Source organism: Salarias fasciatus, chromosome 11 (genome assembly GCF_902148845.1).
Source record: "Salarias fasciatus chromosome 11, fSalaFa1.1, whole genome shotgun sequence".
In the NCBI taxonomy this organism is placed as follows: Eukaryota; Metazoa; Chordata; class Actinopteri; order Blenniiformes; family Blenniidae; genus Salarias; species Salarias fasciatus.
The window spans coordinates 10,189,271-10,211,429 of NC_043755.1; the positions used below are offsets into that span (position 1 = coordinate 10,189,271).

General features: G+C 41.4%; 1 protein-coding gene across 2 annotated transcripts in view; it reads right to left on the reverse strand.

Moving 5' to 3' along the window:
- Nucleotides 1–14,195: 14,195 nt before the first annotated feature.
- The window catches only part of LOC115397478 (mannosyl-oligosaccharide 1,2-alpha-mannosidase IA), a 198,037-nt gene continuing 190,073 nt past the window's right edge, over nt 14,196–22,159 (reverse strand). The window contains exons 10-12 of one of the 2 annotated variants that reach the window (XM_030103828.1): nt 18,474–18,646; nt 15,986–16,101; nt 14,196–15,101 (exon numbers count right to left, since the gene is read on the reverse strand). In XM_030103828.1, the coding sequence (XP_029959688.1) occupies nt 14,960–15,101; nt 15,986–16,101; nt 18,474–18,646 (431 nt within the window). In that variant the 3' untranslated portion in view covers nt 14,196–14,959. The remainder of the gene's footprint in view (nt 15,102–15,985; nt 16,102–18,473; nt 18,647–22,159) is intronic. The other variant, XM_030103829.1, reaches the window with a different exon arrangement.

Below are 22,159 nucleotides of genomic sequence, written 5' to 3' on the forward strand. Positions count from 1 at the left end.
GTGCCATTACTCAAAGTCACTGCGCTCATTTGATTACTCCTGTGTGGCAGATGGAGCCTCTGTAATAAACAGGAGCAATTATTTATGGAAATGGCTTCATGGGCAATTAGCAGGATGTGAGCGTGGGCTGATAGTCATCAAAATAATTTCATTTCCTGACTCAGAGTAAACAATAATTTTTTTTGGCTTTCTATGGCAAAAGAAACGTGGGGTGTCAGTGCACACCTCTGTGCACACATCCAGGAAAGTCACACCGGAGTGTTTGTCTGTGTGAGCATCTTCAACAACGATCTGTCTTTTTTCTGTCTAATCTCTGACCTGCAGCTCAGGAAACACAAACAGAATTATCCATCAACCCAACAAAGGTTGGTTAATATGGTCAAAATGATGAGATATAGGGCATTTAAATCATTAACATCATTAATATCATTAAATCACTTGTTTGAAATGTGTGTTCATAGAAAATGACTCAGCTGATTGAAGTTTAATTGTATTTTCAAATCTGGTTTTTGATCATGTAATATAGATTAAAAAATTAATACACTGCAGGGATATTAAGAAGCTACAAGATAATTCAAACTATAAGAATGGGTCAGTGAGGCGTGCAGTTATACAGTCTCTAAATGTACTTCGGTTCATTTGGTCACAAGCATGATCATTGATCTGCTTTTAATGATCGATCAATAGTTAAGTCGTTTTTCATGTGTAAAGTTACCGAGTTTGTTCTTAAGGATTGTAATTGCTTTCAGAAATGTAGCCACTGGTTGTCCTTTTCTCTCTAACATGCTCCAAACATACAGAGAGCCACAGCTGCATCCGCTATGCGCAGCCACTCTGTCACACAAAGACTTTTACATTTTATAGTTCCCATCTGCTTCTGGGGAAGAAGTTTGGTTTTGACCACGGAACTCAAAAAGCCGTGTGTTTCCTACAAACTGCAACTCTGAGAACAGTTCTGTACTACTTTGTATGTGACTGGTCTGAATATAAGACAGATATTCAAGTTGTGTGGCTTAAATTTGGACCAAATCTTGTTTTCATATATTTGATTTTAAACAAAAAAAATTTATAGAAACGTATGGGAACAAACTGTATTGTGACGAGAGTGCACATGTAGCTCCGCTACTTTGGTAAACTTCTCAGATTTCCTGGTTCCACTCAGGTTTCTTTACATTTTACAGACTCCAGTGTTCCACACACAGATCCTCTGTCTTGCTGATTCATCTGACGGTATCAGCACTTTCTGCTGTTTCTGTACTTCATTCATTCTCACTGCCATCCAAAGCACTCGAGATAGAGTATTATTGGGCCTTTGAGTGGCTGGTTAACGACAACCTGTTGTTAGCTTATGTTTCTGCAGTATGATCACCAAATCATTGTTTACTGTGCAAACCTGACAGAACATTTTCTGATCTATTTGCAGGGGGAAAAAAATGTCTGATGTCCCCTGAAGGGTAAAAATCCATACATCAGTTATGGTTGTGGACTCTGTTCAGTCTTGTTCCGTTGCTGCAAAGTCACTAAAACATCAACAGCAGGTTTATGTGAGTTTTTTTCTTTGGGTACTAAAGCTTTCCTCTCTCTGTGAACCATATGTACTGTAGCGTCGAGCGGCGACTTGTAGGCAAGAGAGGAGGTGAGGTTTCTGATGAGGGGTGGCCACCAGGGGGGTTGGCATCGGCGAGGCGCTGTCTCTGGACGTTCAGTGAACGACGAGAGCCGGTTCACAGCTGTTTGAGAGCCGTTCCTTTGTGCAAATTGTCCACGCGTCCTTCACGTGTCTCCTGAGTGTCTCCTGAGTCTAGCTGTCACTGCTGCCGTCATGTGAAAGACTGAGTTTCAGTTTTCCGCTGCTCGCTCCAGTCACCTGAACGCAGCAGCTAACGAGCGGAGGAGGAGTGTCTGGAAATGGAGCGGAGCCGGTGTTTTGGAATAAGTGGCTTCCTTTTGGAAGACTGGGTTTCTTTCCTGTCCCTTGTTGCTGATAGATGATAAAAACCAGACAAAAAGCCGTGTTGGGCCTGTTATGAGTCTGATTTCAACATCTGCTGCTAGCAGCAGGAAGTGCTAAAGGAAGTCAGTCAGCAATTAACAAGGAAACCAGTTAATTTGAAACACCATATCGATCGCTTTATCAGAGGTTTTAGCAATGGAACACACACACACACACACACACACACACACACACACACACACACACACACACACACACACACACACACACACACACACATCATAAAATACTCAGTTAAAGGACTCGTAGCAGCATTTTGAAGCACTTTTCTGGGGACAACGTGCAAGGTAAGCCACAATGTAATGTATATCAGAGAAAATATCTCTTAACTCTGTGTCATTAATCGAATTAAAGCACCAGATAACAACTCATAACTGACAGTAACCGTGTCAGTTGTCAGAAAGTAATGGATTGACTCCACACTAATGTCTAATGTCTCTAATGGAGTCACGTGACGTTCGTCAGGGAGCCAGTCTTTTGAACGGCTCTTTCAAGTGAACGGCTCCTCAGGAGCCGGCTCCCGTCAAAGAGCCAGATATCCCAGCTCGATTATAATCAGCTTTTCTCTCTCAGCGGCCTCTACGGTGTGCTGCCCGAAGCGCGGTTCGAGCGCGGTGATTAACGCGGCCAGGACCTGCTCTTCTCCGGGCGCCAAGTCGAGGAGAACTTGCTGGGCTTTGCCTTCCAAGGCCAGGGCTAGGTGCGCGGCGGTGTCTTGGTCACTCCAGCCGTTGTGCGTTGCGGCAACTCGCGTCTGCTTTATGTAGACTTCAAGCAGGCTGGTGCCGTCATATTTGGGCAGCTTCACGGGCGTCTTCCCGCTCTCAGCTGCCGGAGCCCCGGCTTCAACGGCGCCGTCCCTCATCACGGCGGCCAGGGCGTCTTCTTCTTCGCGGTTCGTAGTCGGCTGCCCCCCGGTGGCCCGGCGGGTCTTCGGTGCGGCGGAGCTGTCAGCGCTAGCGGGAGCGAACTCTCCACTAGCCGGCTCTTTAGCTCTGCGGAGCAGGCCTAGGAGAAGGTCCAGGCCCTTCTCGACGGCTTGCAGTCTTCTTTCCTCTGGAGTCGCGGGTACGCCATCCCACTACTGACACCAATGTAGCAGCAAGCGGCGACTTGTAGGCAAGAAGACGAGGCGAAATCTGCTCTGTTGCTCGACTAAGCTTTATTGTTACAACAACCAAGCATGGGAACATTTCACACACCAACACTGAGACAAACATAATGGCGGCCCATAGGCCCCACATCACTCCCCCAGCAACCCCCTTGACCCACAGTCTGACAAATGTGAAACATAAAAGGACACAAACAGCACACAACAATAAGCAAAACACAACCATAATGAAAAGGGAACACAAATGAACACATAAAACACACAGAACGGCCCTGAAATGGCCCAAGAGCAGTCCCGTGTCCCATAAGCCCTTGCAGCTTCAGAACTGTCCACAGGGCAGTGGCCCTCTAGCACCCCTAGTGACCCCCGCGGTCGCTACAATACATTTCAGCTCCTGCAGCATTTCATTGTTAAATTTGGTCACATTTCATTTTGCTCATATATCCACACTATCTGCTACAGCACATTTAACCACACGTTTGGAGAAATGCATTCACATCTACTAATTCCAGTAACAGCTCTGTGAGCACAACTACAGAACCACACTAATTGGCAGGCTACATGCACAAATGAGGATTTGTCCTTCGCCGGTAACTGAACAATATGCTGCTGCAGCAGCGATTGTGTGAGGTTAGTCATCATGAAATTATGGCCACAGAAAACATAAAACTACTGCAGCTATTAGAGACTGGAAGCAGGATTCACTCTTGAAGTCTGTTATGATCATAAGGAAGTGATTATACCAATAGCCTATACGCTCATGGACCCTCTGACAATTTCAGCACAATTTCACACTGAACTCTAAAAACACTCCAGTTGCGTTATTTACTTACACTAATATCCACTACCGTATGTTTCATTAGTAAAAGTTGCAATTATGTAAAACAATCTAAGTTGAATGCATTTCTCTACTGGTAGCGTGATCATTTACATCCAAACTTATAATATGAGTGTTAAACTGAAACAATGAGCTCGATCAACGTCCTGGCAGCACAGCATGCACAAATCAGCAGATGAATAATCAATTTGATCCTTCAACACTATTACTAGAACTCTTAAAGCAAATATTATTAAAGCAAATATTATTTTTTCTTGTTCTCACAAAGTTTAAACTTCGGTAGAACACAATTCATCATCCACCCATCTATTTGTCTGTCATGGTGCTTTGTCCCTGTAAAGGTCACACGGTGATGGAGCTGATCACAGGTGAGTATCGACACAAAGTCGTTTAATATGGTGAAAAACAAACCCCTGTCATCACACAGAGTGAACCTCAGTCGCCTCCCATGACTTGATGTTAAAAGATCACAATTTCAAAAGGTTTTAGTGGACCTCATGTCATCAGAAGATAAACAGCTTTGCTGTGGATCCTGTTTGGGGTGTATGAGTGAAATGATTTGGGAACGTGAGGAAAATATAGTCCCCTGGCCTCAAATTCTGTTTTGTTTAGTTTTGCTATGGCCCCCTGGTGCTCAGTGGAATCAGTCGTTTTGAGTAGAGAAAGCAAAAATTTCAAGGTTTTCAAGGTTTTTTTTAAAGGTGCATTGAGGAGTTTGCACGTTTTATGCGAAACAGCGCCCCCTGCAGGCCTTGGACGTAATGCAGCTTAGTGAAAAACTCGTGCATGTGGCTCCCGTGCACAGAAGAGGGGAACTCCTTCCTCGCTTGTTTAGTAGTGCTCAAGTAAAATTTAAGTTTCTTTTGCCTGGTGGAGTCTGTGTGGAGCTGTGGCAGTGCTAGAAGCCAGTCTTTTCTTACTTTCTGGAAGATCCTGCTCAGTTGTTGCTCACTGAGCATCTGGCGGAGTAATGGCGGACAAAACGAAACTTAAGGAAATCAGGTCAGCGGGAGCGCGCATTACATCATTCCTTTCAAATTCTCCCCAAAAAAATGCTGGTGCCGCACCGGCACTGCAACTTTCAAGTGACAATTTAGCGCTGTTAGAAGTACTTGTAATGAATATGTCAGGGCACATTGTACACACCATTGAATATTTGTAACATATTTATGGTGGAAAATAAGTATTTTTAAGGTTGTAAAACTCCTTAATGCACCTTTAAGGTTTTAAAACGTTCAAGGTTTTGCTTGATATAAATCTATCTTAACAGCATCCTTTCACCTCCTATTCCACATTAGCATTTTTTGTGTTGCGGGTTGTTGGATTCAATCCCATGTGACTGTGGACAAAGGCAGAGTACACCTTGGGCAGGTCACCAGTCTATCACAAGGACAAAAACAGAGATAATTATTATAATGAATAATAATTTGCATCTATTGATAATGTGCTCATTTATCAGTCGTGACGAACAATAGCTGCAGTTTTTTCGTCTGAATTAATCAAAGCTCAGCTCCAGCAGCACTCTGTACCATTAAAGCTTTACTCCTATGTGTCCTTGAGAGACTGAACTTAATCAGCTGCAGTTGTTGTTTTTCTGGGGAGAGCAGTCTATTATCATTCACAAACTTCAAATAGCTTCAGCTGAATCTGTTCACGGGTTATAAAAAAAAAAAAAAAATCAAAAAAAGAGAGAAAAAGTCTGCCTAATTAGCAATGTCTGGCTGCTTTTAAAAACTTTTTTTGCATGTAGAGGAACAACAGAAAGGGGCACTGTGACATGATTAATGTTAATGTGTTTCTTTTAGTGTGCGGTGCAGCTCAGACAGCTTGGAGACGCAGTGTGCAGGTTGGCGGCGTGCCGGTCGTCTCTCACTGGGCAGACTCAGCGTGTCCCTGGCACTGCCAGCCAGGTCTCACATTCCCTGGTGGAATTCAGGCCCCCTGCTGCGGTAAAGATGCACAAGGGAACAAAGGCAAGCATGACGAGACTGCTTATGTCCACAAAATATGTCTTTGAAAACTGGGAAATATCCGTCTCGTGGCTTTATGAATGTTGGCGGTGCAGGTGCTCCCAATGGAGACGACTGATTTCCAGTTGTAAGTGTGGATGCACAGCAGTGAAGGAGAGACAACAGCTGGTGAGTATTACTGCTCAGTTTTGAGCATGATAACCTCTGTTTTGCTTGAATTGACCTTTCGCAAAACCCCAAACGGGGATTGTCCCATCAATGTTTCTCCGATTTTCCCATTGACCGGTATGTTCTTGCTTCCTATCGTTCCTTATTATAATATTTTGGATATAAAGAGTCACTGATGCACACCATTGTACTTCTATCCTTCATCGACTTCAAGAAGCTTGCCGGGCTAGCAACGGTAGCTAAAAACAGCAGAAATACACTTTGAAAAGCAGCCTACAGCTCTTGAAATCAAGCCAACTTCTGTTTCAACTTTTACAAAAGATGCTGTGAATACAACCTAATTTCACAGGACATCTGTCACTTTGCTATTGATTTTATTTAGATTTTAATTTCACCAGCTAAGTCTAAACACTTGCTTTACAGTGGCAAGCTGACAAAAGGTCAAACTGTGCGAGGAAGAGGGAAAAGAGGGCGGCTAAGCTTCATTCCATGGAAAAACAATTCAGCACTCCAAACCAACAGTAAACAAAATGAGCACAGCTGAAAACTTCAATTTTCTCAACACTGTCAAGTAAACTACCACTTGTCCAACTGAGCATGGGGGAATAAAAAGAAACAAACAAACTATTTAAATGGCTTTTGTATGAACAAAAGATAAAATTTTGAAGAGCTAGCTTTTCAGAAATCAAAACACATATAATTGAGATGCAGTCAAAATCATAAATGCCGGTTTCTTAACAGCCGCTTGGAACTGCTTCAAAAACAGGAAAACTAAACAAACATCCCTCCGCCTTGTGAAAGATGATGATTAAAGCAGAAACAATAGCTGCCCACCTGTGCTGCTGCACCAGCCGCAGTTCTTCTATCCAGGCGGAGACATAATCTTGGCTTCGACTGAACTTCATCAACTCAAACTTTCACACAAGATGTCTGTTTTTCACAGCCTCAAGCCCAGAAACTCAGCTCCATTCCACCTGTAATAATGATGGAGTCATCCTCACAGACATCACAAGAATGTTCGCCTGTCTTGGTGCATGCAGCGTCAGTGAGACATCTTTAAAAAGAAATGCATTCGTACAAACAATAATTTTTTTTTGTGGATTAAGAATCACATTGTTTTAATCAACATCTTCATCTTGGCATAAACCTGATAAAAGAATTGATTCAAAATGCACTTTGTCATGTACAAAATCTGAGTAATTCAAAAAGAAAAGGTCCTTTTTAAAGGATCAGTTAAGTAAAATCGCCTAAATTTAGTTCCTCGCTCACCCCCTCATAGTGCGACGCCACGCTCCATAATTTGGTTTGTATTGTCAGAGGTTTTGAGATTTCCACTGCTAAGACTTCTGCTGTCATTCCAGTACAATTGAGAAGAATGACATTTCATTCAAGGGGCTCAAAGGATCAAAAAATGAAATTGAAAAACCCACCAGAGCCTTTGTCACCAGCACAATGTGCCTTTCCAGAAAGAAGGTCCCACACACTCTGGATAATCGACAAAATGAAGAGTGAACACAAGCCCCTATTTTTAACACCTCCTGCAATAAAGGTGGATGAAGGTAATATGTAAAAGCAGAGGCACATTAATCACAGGGAGCATAAAGAGTTTAACTTAAAGCAGCGTCTAAAAGAAAATGATGAAGATGTACATGGGAATAGTTCACTGCTCAGCTGGAAATGTAGGACTCATGACAAATCCTTGCATCTTCAAAGCTGTACAGCTCTGTGAAGAGCAGTAAGGTAAGAGGAGTGTCGCAAACTCTATGCCGGGTTGACAAATGAGTAGTTATGACTATGAGAGAACCATCAGGATAGGCATCAGCTTTCACCAGGATTCTGGGTTAAATTACTCTAAACATGAAGTTCCTCAAAGCATTTTAACAGTAAAACACTTTAGTGACAAGATGACAAAACAGTCACTCTGCAGAGACAACAAAAACCAACATGAGACGTTTGGAAAGAATAATTCATTACTGATATCAAAGTCTTCCACACTTCCTGTACCTGGGTTAAGTTTTTAGAGTTGGGGACTCGGGTTGAAATCCTGTTTGCAGCACAAATACTAACCAGTGAAAAAAGTCTATGATGAAGTTACAATGATCTGACATGATGCCCAGTTAAAGGGAAGCATCACAAATGTGATCAAATATTAAGCTTTAAAATGTTGAAAAAAATGTTAAAGTACTGACATAATTCAGATCACGACTGATCTTTCTCTCTTTTTTTTTCTTTTCCTTAACCTGTTCCGTCCAGCTTGGAAGCAGCAGAATGGAGCTCTGGCTGCTGTTATGTGCCTGACAGATTTGCTCTTCTAAGAGGAGCTTATAAAGCATAAGGCTCCTCTTCTCAACATGCTTTCTTACTTTATTTTATTTATTTTGAGTACTGATACTTCATATTGCTGGACCTGACAGGGGGACAGCTGTGCTTGATGCCCTCATGTTGAACTCTGGGAAAACTCCAGCTGGCCTTTTCCTGATTGACAGCTGATCAATAATGTAAATAGGTGTTTGTTGTAGCCTTGCTGCAACGTGTCTTGCTGGCCTCGGCCGTGACCTTCGTGGAAAAAGACCTCAGGCATTAGGTCAGCTTTGCAAAATATTCCACTAAGATGTTTTTTTTTTTTTTTTTTTTTTTATGGATGTGGGCATGCAGTCTACCTGTCAGTTCTCTGCTCTGGTCATCCTCACCACCTCACCTCCCCAACCCCTCGGAGCTGATTGTGCTATTTTTAGACATATTAGCGGCTGATTATGCAGTTGCGTCGGCTTCCGGGCACTAACAAGGTGTCGGGGCAGCAGATGAACCCGGCCTGGCAGACCTTCAGGAGCTGGCAGTGCAGCGACCGGAGCTCCGTCTGAGGGCTGGGGCATCTGCTCGGCGCACACATGGAAGAATCTACACAAAGAGACATGCCTCAACACTCCCAGAGTTTTCACACATCCTGTCATGCCAAAACACACTCAGTCACTCAGAATTAACAGAAGTTCGATTAAAAAAAAACAAAAAACAAAAACAAACTTTCACTTCCAAGATTTCAGACCACCTTCTGGCTCCTCCATCAGTGATCAGACACTGTAGTGGAATTTGGGAGAGCTAAAACAAAAACAGGCATGGCTCAACTCAGGAGGAAGGATTTCATTAGTCAGAAAGTCCATAACGATCACATAACATTTTACAACTGAAAAATTTAGGATTTGTAAAACGCAAACAAGATTCGGTAAACATGGACGTCCAGGCTGTCTGGAAAAGGACAATCCAGTCATCAGTCTTTACATAAATCATACAAATAAATTCTGGTGAAGCACAAAAGTACAGAAAGTCTGTGGAATGTTTGGAACTTCATTCTGCAAACTGGAATAAATGGAACTGTCTGTCCTGACACTTTTACTGTCGTTCTCGAAGTCTGACATTTCGTGGCAGCTTATCTTCGTCAACATGTAATCCAGTTAGTCAGTTATTTTGATCCACCCTGAAGTTATTTCATGGGATTATTTAATCTTTTCTCTGCAATTTTCTGGTCAGGAGGACACACAGTATGATGTTTTAATATCCGAAGTATTAAAAAAAATAAAAGTAAAAGTCCAACCACTTCAAAATCCCTGCCTTTTTATTTCATGTATATTACTTAATTTTATTTTTTATTTGACAAAAGTCACAGAGATTTCATAACAAAATCTGAGAAATACTTGAAATTCAAACTGCTGTCTTGATTTTTTCAAAAAGTTTTGCTTTCAGCGGTTATGCTCACTCCGCTGGTGTGTAAATGGAGACCAAAATGCAAAAAAAAGTTTGCTGTTTTCACTTAAAAACGTTGTTTTGTAAATACTTGAATGCTTGTAGGCTTCTTTGATAGCTGCCAGTCAAAAATTAAGCGAGTTCAGAATGAAATGTATTTGTTATTTTGTTTCATGTGAAGCTGCACATGAGGAACATTTCATGTCCTCTTGTTTTAATGTGAGAAAAATAACTAAACCCGTCTGCCATGTCATTGCATGTGTATGATTAGAGCCAGGTACAAAACCAACAAGATGACGAGAACCATCCTGCAAATCCCACCTTGCTGTCACCTTTTACTTCTCCGACAGAAACTAACTGCATGAAACAAACCATGAAAGTGTGTCGACGTGATGTGAAAGTGAGGAAACGAGGGAGAAAGAAACAGAGTGTGAAGGGAGACATGAGATTCAGAATTAAGTCCTAATTTAAAGGAAAAAGAGAAGCAGAGAGAGAGAGAGAGAGAGAGAGAGAGAGAGAGAGAGAGAGAGAGAGAGAGAGAGAGAGAGAATAAAACCAGATGGTTGCTTTGACAAGATGTCCAACTCGCTGAATAATCTGTGAAACAGTTCACTTACCTGAAAACTTTTCCGTCTGGCACGGTGACATTTCAGGTGAGATGTTTGTTATGAAAGCCGCCGGAGATGACACTGTTGTCCCAGAATACATCTGAGGGATTTTGACGGAAGCTCTTTGATAGCGTGCGACGGTGTTGGGATGAGGGTGCAGAAGAGGGGATAAGGAGACTCAACCTGTCACTTCTCCGTGTCTCTTATTAGAGAAGACAAAGCCAAGCTGCCATGTGTCTTTATTATGTGCTGTTTATGCTCTGACAGGTTTCTGAAGCGGGAGACGCGGCCTGCTTCGCAGTATCTCCTTTTTAGAGAACGTTTAGGTTTCTGTCGGTTGTGTCTTCCGGTTGCTCTCTTTCCAGTTTGAAGGGAATTCATCATCATCGACCATCACCTCTAATTTACACAGGTCCGTCTTTATCCAGCCAAATAATCACAGATTGCTGGAGCAGATCAAAGGTAATAATAAGTGAAGGTGGGGTAAATAAAGACTAGTTCGTCACCTCTCACAAGGAGAACATCGACTGGGAGTCATGGGAGTTTTTGATGATTCAAGTCACTTGACAATATTTTGAAAATGTCTCTGGCTTTTAATCAAAATAGAAGTATCTCAATTGATGGTTTTGATGGCGTTTAATTTCACAATTTCATCTCGTTGAGTTGACTTTTCACTGCTGCACATTTTTTGCTTTTTTTCTACTTAATAAATATTTTTAGTAGTATTTGTTTATTTTTATTTATTTATTTTATTTATTATTGTATTTATTAATTTTAATTCTATTTTTAATAGTAAATGTTTTTTGAAATCACAATAAATATTTTAAAATGTAATAAATATTTTCCAGTTTATTTTTTTTACATTTGCATACAAATGTGAAATAATAATCTTCTAGTAGATACACATGCACAAACACATTACACGTGCACGACTCCCACTTCTCACTTTCAACCATAAAACACTGCAAAATTGTGGAATTAACTCTTCTTAAAATTATTCTTCAGAACTCTAAACTTCTGTTTGATATTAGATTCATGTATGTTGCATAACATCACTCTAATTAATCACAAATCTTAAAATGAAACAGATTCTTTTCTATATTTTAAAGAAACTTGGAATTATGTCTTTTCCTGCACGACCTGTATTGAACCGAAAAAACTCAAAGTCAACAGCGGCCTGCAGTGAATGCAAATCAGACTCATATTTTTCCACTATGCTGTCTAATTGGGCGCAACACAAGGTCAAGTTAAAAGGTAACGGATGACAGTGTAAAACCCTTTAGTATTATTAATGCTTCATTTTCTTTCTTTGCCTGTCTCAGGAACAAGACCTTTTGTCTCCTTTGCCTTTGATTGTCTTGATCATTGGGGAGCTGAAACTCTGACTAGGTGAGCTGCAAGTGGAATCAAAAAGGCTTTTTTTTTTTTTTTTTTTTTTTTTGCCAATCTTCGAACCACATATCCACGGCGCGGTGTTTATCCTCGCCGTCCCGGTCAGGACGGCTGGAGGACGACTGGAACGGCGAGATAGCGGTGGCTCTTCCCCCTTTGTTTCACACCAGTTGGAGGTCTTGCCAAGCCCGACGGCGGCCCAAACGCTTCTGTTTCCACCTGGCACGGCTTTCCGAGGACGCCGGAAGAAGAAAACCCATCTCAGGTGCTTTCAAATGCGCAGCGATCCTCCCACACACATCCCCGAGCGGGAGCAGGACAGCTCGCCACGCCCTTTGCTCTCTGACCCCGTCTTCATTACCCAGCCTGAGAAACCATCGCTGTGCCCACGGAACTGCAACTCCGATAACATTTACACGGTGCACAGTTTAAACCCGCACACCTCGGCATTAGTGCGTCTTCAGAAGGTGTCAGTGAGATTAATGTCATTAGATCTGTGACATTTAAGGCGCCATTTTTCAAATTACCGTTAAATGTCAATCATGTCAATACTGCATGCTGATTCTATTTAAAACCAAAGTGAAATCACTTGAAGCTATCAGTCCCAAAATTAGGATCCAGACGATGGCAGTTGGAGCTGAATCATTTGGGGAAGATGATATTAAATCTTGCTTTATTGCCCCGACACACTGAGAGAGGCGGCCAGACCCCATTAGTCATTTTAGAGTGATGATTACTGGAACTTTCCACTACCTGGAGATGTTCTCCTTTGATTAAATCTGTAATGAACTTCTTGGAATCAAACAAGAGAAAGCCATAAACAGGTCAAATTTACGGACCTTCTGCTACCAGCTGCTTCAGATGGTCCTGAAGTCACCGTAGACATCAATAAAGTCAAAGACGCCGTACCGGACAGGGCAGCTCGCCTTGACTGCTCAAGCTTAGGAGTGAAATAAGGTGACTGTATCACTTTCTAAACATGAAATACATTTACATTAATTCAACTTTACGACCTGTGAAATTACATTTGTTAAACATGACTTCAAAAGCTGCTGGTTTTTATATTTGTATTCATTTTCTACAGAAATTAAAATCCCTTATTTCAAAATCAAAGCAGAACTGCTGACTCAACAGAGACAGTGACATTCACAGTTCACTCTCAGCTTACTCTCTCCTGCTTTGACTCAGCATCAAATATCAATTTCACCCTTATTTACTCCTTGTTTCTCATCATACATTGGTTTACTGTCCAAATCCTCTCTTTTGTGCTTCTTCACAAATTGCACTGCACGTGGATTTTATGTTCCAGATGTCATCTAAATACATGCAAGCTTTATGTTTTCACTGTCTTTTTCTACAATGCAGTCAGGAGTATTTTAGATACCTGTGACCACGACCTCTCACATCCATTCAGGTCTTCTATTATCGAGTCAACTCACTGAAACAGTGTAAAATGATAACGTCACAGTGATTTTTATCTAGGAAAACTGCAGCTTCTGCTCAATGTGGCGGCCGTTTTGATGAAACTGTTAAATTGGCAAAAATGCTTGAACACAAACAAGCTACTACAGGTAGTAGGTGAGTACAAGTAGGAGATTTTTTTGTTAAAAAAAAAAAAACAAAGTGAACACAGACAATAATAATGACACAACAAACATGATTGTTTTAAATGTACAAAGTTGTACAGGTCTTTTTTTTTTATCAGTATTTGAAAATATCCAACAATGAAAGTTAAATCAACCAGTAAGAATAAGTAATAACAATAATTAATATCAGCAATAACTAGACTTAAAATCTGAACTTTTTAGTTTCTTTTTTTTTTTTCAATTGTTTTGTACTGAAACACCTGAGGGAAGCAAATCATAAGAAACCCAGAAAAAAAGAACCACTTAAGTTTAGAAAAAAAAAATAAAAAAATAAAGAAGGGTAGAGACATAAAATTTCATTTAAGACAAGCTCGTACGGGGGCCACTCACTTCCATCTGTATGTACAGCACATTCACACCACAGCTGTGCAGTGAGAAAAGGAACCGCGATGGAAATGCAGACGTCTCAGCAGCCTGACAGCCTTAACATCGGGTCAGGATTCACAGGTAAAGGCGGGGTGAAGCAGAGAGGATGTCTGAACAGAAACGGCTTCATCCATTCAGAGGCGGATCCTAAATGGGTTTTTTCCCTTAAGGATGGGTGACCGTCACAGGCATGACCGCACGACTGTTGTTTCTTTGATCTGAAAGGCTGAGAGGACTGCAGAAGCAGCGTCCCGGTCAGAATATTACTCCAGCATACAGTGGAAACGTAACCCGGCATCATCTCGGTTTTTAACAAAGAAAACAAAACAAAAAATTAAAAAAAAAAAAAAAAAGGTCCCTGGATGCATAAGACAGCCGCTTCGCTTTCACCTCCAAACTTTAAAAAGATCACTCAAACTTGTTTCAGTAAGAAACATGACATCAACATTAGTTTGGAGGTGGATTCGACGGTCACACTTCATGTTCGTCTGTACAATTAATCAATATCAAATCATCATTGTACATCTTTTTTTTTTTAAAACCATCCATCAAATCTCACCAAAAAAAAACACTTTACTCCAAATGAGGGAAACAGTAATGCAAAGAAACCTTTGGTCAAAGAGTGAAATCACAAAGGAAAAAATGCCATGACAAGATCGAAGGAAATCATTCGTCACTCCAGATTAACAGAACGACAAAAACAAGGAGCAAAAACTCAAGTGGCTTTCTATACATTTCTCTCTCTCTTTCTGTGACAATATGGCCCAGAGTTCAACCCTCCCGCCATACATTTGGGTCTGTAAGTTATACTGGTTTCCTCACAGAGGAAAGAAGGAAAGAAAAAAGGTGCTCTTTTCATGAAAGTCATGTTTGTCTTGATTGTCCACAAAAAAGAGGCGCCAGCAGGAAGTAAACCCCGGCGAAAGGATATACAATCACATCGTAAAATCACAACATCCTTTACTGGAAAGGAAGCGAGAGTCCTGGCGCCGCTCCTGAAAGAGACTCTGAACCTGCACTGAGAATTGCTGTTTTGTGAGATCCGTGTGTGTCTCTGAGTGTGCAGATGTGTCCGTGACTGACGCGGCCGCCGTCGGGCGTTCGGCTCTTATTTGGAGGCCGTCTTGTCCTGTGTGGCTCCGTCCTGCATGCAGCTCCTGCGGACGATGGGCAGCGGGTGGGCCTCCGTGTTGAAGACCCAGTCCTCCAGGGAGAGGAGGTCATCATCGGAGAACAGCAGGTACAGATACCTGAACACACACAGAGAATCATTTGTCTTATGAGGATTCAACGAGAAATTCATCCGTCTTTACATGCTACTTCACACAGGTCACCACCAGATTCTCACAGTGAGACGAGACTCATTTAGCCTGTTAGTGTTTTCCTACATGCTAAATCAGACAGCGCCGACGTAGTGCCTCTGGGCACTCGGTAGCCACGGGGAATTTCTGAGGCACCCTCAGGGAAAGATCTAAAAATAGTGTCTGATTAAAAAAAAAAAAGAAAAAAAAAGAAAATGTGAGCGTTACTGACCTCCTAAAAATATTATCAAAGTGATTCATATGAATGTGTTTCTAACAAAATGGTCACAGTTGTGTTCGCTGACTCTGAAATGTTGAAAGAAACTGAGGTGAACAGAAACAATGACGCATGTTTAAAGTGATCTTTTGGAAGTATTGGGTTTGAAGAACGGATGTAAAAGCATGCATCAACCAGCAGCGGAGGCTAAAAGCCCCAAACGCTCACTGGCGACACAGTCATAGAAAACTGGTTTATTCTAAAATCGATGAATAATTCAGTGGTAACAATCTTGGCCATAATCGCGCAGCGCTGCCGTGGTTTCATGACTCGCTTCAGGTTCACAGAACATTAAAGATTAATGACGCAAGAATGACAAAAAGTTTAATTGAATCTTCTAACTGTGTGTAATCGCCATACTTTGTTTCTATTATAAGCAGAGGGAGTGATTGCAATCACAAAGACGACGTCTGCGACTGGTTCACAGCAGGAACCCGCTTCATATCCAGAGCAGATAACAGGAAGATGAAGCCTATACAGAACCCCGTGTCACCGTCATACCGATGTATACAGGTGGTACAACGCCACTGAGACTGTGGGAGGAAGCGGGACGTACTTGAGAGTCTCTGAGAGGAAGAAGCTCTGCTGCATGTTGTCGTGGCTGACCGTCATGGTGTAGACGTCACGGATCCCCGAGAAGCCGGACTCCACTCTGCAGTGCTGCTCCAGGGCCTGGCGGGGCGCAGAGCAAGAAGCAACGGTCAAATGTGGGAAAAGGAAAGACCGCTCTCAGCTCAACCGGACAAATTGGATGAATAATACCTCCATTATCCACGGCGATTCGTTTTAAGGAACTCATGAAGATGCTCTTTTTTGTGCCTGACAGAACCAAACACACTAAAAACTGAGCTTACGAGAAAAAACAAAGTTTTCTGATATATTTTTGGCAAATCTTTTAATACACCTAAAAACATGAGGAAATGGTGGAATGTATCGACCGTGTGGAGCGCCAATGCTAAATCTGACAGAGGCTAATGGAGAGCAGCTGAGCTAGCGGGGCAGATTAGCTCATTATTACCCCTGCTACAAAGGGCCTGGCTCATATGTGCTAATTAACAACGACCCTGACGCGTTAATGCTTGATGTTCATGAAGAGGCGCTCCGTGCGCCGCGTCCAACCTTTGTGACCGATAATTAAAGGCCCGTCAAACTCGTCAGGCTGATCTCTCCAGCTTCTGCGTGCACTAAATTAATGCCGGATCTATCACGCCGGCCCCGTGCAGCTCGCCGGCGCTAACGTCCCGTCTATCGCCACATTAATAACGGGCGATCCCTGAGCCACCTTCGCCCCCTGAGAGTAGGGCCGCTTGATCTACAAGCTAATGTATAGTGCCACACAATATCAAGGAACCCAGCGGAGGGTAATTGAGGGTGTTAAAAGAGCTCGACATAATAGGTGAGTTCAATTTATAAAATGGGAATCTAGGCCACTTCCAGGAGACAAGCGCAGGGCACCAAATTACACCGTGCCGAGTCTCCCGCTTAATCTAACGTGGAATTATTTTTGGACTTTACTGGCCTCAGTGAAAGAAACACTTGTATTGCTGGATATTATTTATGAACGAGAGTTCTCCGAATCATATTTAGGATAAGACTTTCAGATTGTTTGCAGGGAATTTTATTATTTCCCACAAAACTTACACTCGGCGAGGGTCTCTGCAGTTAATGAGGCTGAATTGTTTCACCTGTTACCATCGGTATTCCCCTCATGGAGCAGATTTAATCTACAGAGCTCAGTCACAGATTGTAGGAATTATAATGAAGTTATAATGAAGTTACTTTTTCTCCCAGGTGTATTAAAACAGTGAAACATATATTTTAGATTATTCACACATGAACTGACGTGTTTCAAGCTCAACTGGAACTTAGAATTCCCACATTTGAAAAACACAGTGTCTCAAAATATTACAATATTTAAATTACTTTCAGTTTAGATTTTATGACTGCAGAAATAACTAATAAATCCATGATTTCTATAATAATGCCTTAACTGTTTTTTGCAACTGAAGAAGACGAAACGTTCTCTGAGAAGCTCAAGCAGTCAAATTTCTAAAACTTGACGACTGTTTTCAACATACATGGGAACAATACAACTCTAAATGAATATGGATGCTAAAAGTGTGATGATACTTATTTGGAAACTTCTTAAAAATGTAGTTTACTTTTTAATGAGTTCTGCATCTTGACTTGTTTGATGTAGGCTTTATATATGTACAGTATATTTGAGTATACTGGTTTACGTTGGTTTGGTACATTTGTTACATTATTAAGTACTGAGAGGTGCACAAAGGGAAAAAAATCAAAAGAAAAAAAAATTATATATATATCAGTGTGTTTATTATAATGTCTTTAGATTCTAAACACATCGTTACACTACATCTCAGTGGTAATACTTTATGTTTTTATGTCCACATCTAGACACAGATACAAGCTCACAGCAATGCTGGTTTTAGCAACATTTAATTATGAAGTGATTAGGAGAATATGTGCAACCATGGTTACCTAACGATGTATAAATACAGCAGGTCATATGAGGGTTCTACAGATGCCTCGATTGTTGCCAGGCAACAGAGGTTGAGAAGGAACGAAGGAGCCTGGCATGAAAGTGTCTGTAATATGACAAAGTGACGTTTTTACACTTCGGTTCTTGTACAAGTCGTTAAAACAAGTTACTCTGTGTTCATTAGCGAGATCCGAAGGTGCAGATAGGTGGATTATGGGAGGTTTTACACTGAGCTTGACATATTGTCTCATTTGCTCACAGTTTGGTTTTGAATTTTTTTCTCACTGAACCGCTGGGTGTGAAAATAAACCCTTTGGTTTTATTAGATCAAATCAATTTCTCTTGTTTAAAATGGCACCTGTAAAAAATGAGTAAATGTGATTTATTGTGACATTTTACTGCTACGCTTTTTTTGAGCTTGTAACTGATGACTGAGATAACCGAGAGAGGATAGTTAAATTACAGCGAACTTGTGATGCTTCAATCAAGAAGAATATCCTCATCAATTGCAGAGTAAACCACCAGGAGCTGACGAGCTCACCTCCACAGCCTCCCACCCCCACTCCCTGTACTTGGGGTCGTGGGTCAGCCTCCACATGTACATGTAGCTCTCGATGACCTCCGGTCGCAGGATGTAGTATCTGTCGCTCAGCCGGGTCGCCGTGGCTTCAGCTCCGCCGTCAAATCTGAACGCTTCAGGTCCGAGTTTAGTGGCTGACAGAGACAGAAACAAACAGGGATCAATTCTGAGTCAGTAACCAAAACATTTCATTCATCAGATCTGCAAATCCAAAACTAAAATACGTGACATGCTTTAAGGTGGAACATAACGCTTCAGTAAGTGTGTTTTTTTAAGGCTCGAAATCACTTTATCTCTCCTGATGTTCTGTGAATTTGTCATTATTTGTTTCTTTTTTTTCTTCCAAATCATTTTTAGAATCCATAAACACTCCATGAGAAGGATCTTTTATTGAAGAACCAGCAAAAAGAAATCTGTTTTCACGGTCGAGGCAGGAGCATCAGCATTTTAAATTTAGAAACCCACACAAACAACCTTCTTTTGCTCCATTAGCTTTGACATTTTATTTGTTCCTGCTTATCATCTGTGATTGTACCCGGCCAGCTGGTGATCGTTTGGAAAAATTGGTTCCTTTGAGGTTTGCTGAGGGTTTGTAGGCAGCTGCGTTCACAGGAACCACAAAATCATCATCGGATGAAGAGCTACTATGGCGGGCGACAGGGCTTCCCACTCAGCCTACTGGTTATTGTTTTTAAATGAGTATGCAAGATATAGAGAAACATAAATGCAATATGTGGCTTATTTTTACACAAACCTATCTAGTATATAATTCCATGTATTATTGAGTTTTGACAAAAAAAGAAACAGTAAACAAGCATTGAACAATCTACAAGACTGTCGATGAGGCAGTGGACTATTTCAACTCAAGTATATTTGACAAGGTGGACGACGGAGCCACATAAAAAAGTAAAAGACCGGGGCCTTATTCATCATCAGTGCGTAGAAAAAAATCTGTCTTACGAATGAAATTTAGAGTGTGCGTAAGTACAAAATCTGTATTTACTAAATGTGCGTACATGTTTGCGCAGCAGTAAATCATCAGTGTTGATAAATCTTACTTTGCACTTGTGAGACGTCTTCAGAAATGTCTCCATATGACCACATGTGGCAACATGTCTCTGTATGAATATTTATTTTTGTTCTCATCTTTCACCATTATGCCAAACTTATGAAACCATTATGAAACTTTGGTTTTGCTTTGAAAGGAAGAACAAGTGCCCCACGGCCCTCAGACAGAAACACATCAACACACCTTTGTAATCTTTACACTTTGTAAAACAACCGTTTGGCACTTTTTTTTTTTTAAATCCATCTTCAGAGCTATTTGTGGGCTTCCTACCAAAGAACAACCACCAAAAAAGTTCTCCTGTCACATCACAGGAATTATCAAACTCTTTAAATGTTTCTTTAAACTCACTCCACCCCCAGTTTTCTGGCACTTCACTTGTTTTGTTGTCCTCCTGACAGCCTTTTTGGAGCCACTCGGTTCTCAATGTTAATGCTGATTTCACTCTTAACAATGTTTTTTTTTTTTTTAACTCACAGTCTAACAACAAGATCACATCTCCCCCCAGAAAATGATCACAATGTGCTTCAATTGAAAAACATTCTGCTCATTGTTAGTTATCTCCTCACCAGACTGAAAAGTTAATAATCTCACATCAGAGTCAGTCTCATTTTCAAAATGTCAAGGAAATTGCCCCAAGATGCAGATGACAAAAACCTCAGTAATGACCAGACAGGCATTTAATTGCTTTCACTTCAAAAAAAAAAGGTCAAGTTTGAACGGGTCAGATTTTGCCTGCACTGAGTGAAAAGACGTGTTATATAAAATCTATAAAACGGCAGTTTCACACAGACGATTCGAATGAAAAACTGACGGTTCGCTTGTTGCGTCTCAGCTCATCTCATTAGCAGAGGAACATGCAGCAAAGCACTAAAGGTCTGTTATGACTTTTCCTCTGAAGACAGTAACCTTTTGTCTTCCTGCTGTTTCCTCTGAGGTCCCTGTTTCCCTGGATCAGTGTGTTGACAGAGATCCAGAGCAGCAGCTATCAGTAGTTAAAACACAGCTAAACAGCAGCCACTCCACACACACGTGACAGCAGCTCTCTCTTCTCCCGCTGACAGCTAATCCAGGAGCTGCTGAGCACCATCCAGTGTCTGTAATGAGTCGAGAGGAACCTGGTGGAGGTGCTCTGAGAGCCGGAGCCAGAGAAGCCTTTTGAGCCCGCAGATCAAAAGTATTCAAAGCGTATCGAGGAACCCGCGATGTGAGTCACACCGGCTCACCGCCGAGGCGAGCGCAAAACGTGTACGGATGAACCTGAACGATGGTGCAGAGGGCGAGAACAAAACAGCATAACATGAGCAGAGGAGATTATTGTCAAGGCCGAGAGAGACGCCGGGGAGCAGATCAAACCAGGGTCCTTCCGGAACATGTGGGCAGGATGGCTCCGGCGTCGGCCTCTCGTAGACACATTGATGTACATGTACCGGCTGACGCAGCCAGCATTTTAATCACAGTGTTTTCTCTTCTGTACTTAATTGTGGTTCCCTCTCGATTTCCCCTCCCTTTGTCTGTCTGACCCCAATAAATGACAACAAGCTGTGATTATCAGTATCAAACAGGCTGCGGCCGACCGCTGATAGACATTCGAAAATAACCAGGTGTAATTCTTCTTATTAAACCTGTTGTTGAGGTCGAGCCACCAAGGAAGCCTCTCCTTTTGAGACGGGGCAAAATTAAATTGCCCGAGGTGTTTTTAATTTACAATATTGCTTCTCTAGACTCAATTCCCTTACTCTGAAACCTACCAGACCTTTTTTTTTTTTTCAACAAAACATATATTCATGCAATTAAAAGAAGAAAAAATGAAAAGCATTATTTTGACTTGAAGAGAAGGTAAGAGTATGAAATTAACTGGTGCTCAAAATTTTAGATAAGTAATCCTTTCATCCTTTGCTACTAGATGCACTCCATGTAGCTCTTAAGTCATCTTCTTATAGGTATTTTTAAAAGTATTTTAATCTATGTTTCTTTTATAAACGTTATCAACCAATTCTTTCTCAACTTTAAAATACTTATTTTTGTCTTTCGTTAAAAGCTTTGTTGCCCTTCCTTGTTTTGTGTTATCACTATTTGCATGAAGCACAATGAATTTGACCAGCCTGCATAAAATACTCAAAAACAGTAAGGTTCACTTGGCTGATTGGAAACATTACAGTGAAGCCGAATGCTGAAGGACATTCTAACCTACATGAACAGCAGGTGCCTAGTCTGGAAAAATATTTTATTTGACATGTAAAAGTCTATTTTTAGAAACCTCAGAGCAGGCACACACCCTGGATCCCTTGTTATCGCTCGATAACGATCCACCAATGGGGGTCTTTAACTCTTGTCGGCAGCTCCAGCTCCAGATGGTCGGCAGAACGAAGTGAAAACAAATTTTTCTCATTTTAAATTTTGGGGGCAGGAAAATCTACAGCTAAGTGGTGGGTGAATAAGAAAGAAAGTTTAGTTTGATAGGAAATCCATGAAGGGAATTGGCTTTAATTTAGGATTATATAGTATTAGATGCTATTTCTTGATGGAATGATGATGATGATGATGTGTGTGTTTGTGTGTGTTTTTTTATATATAGAGA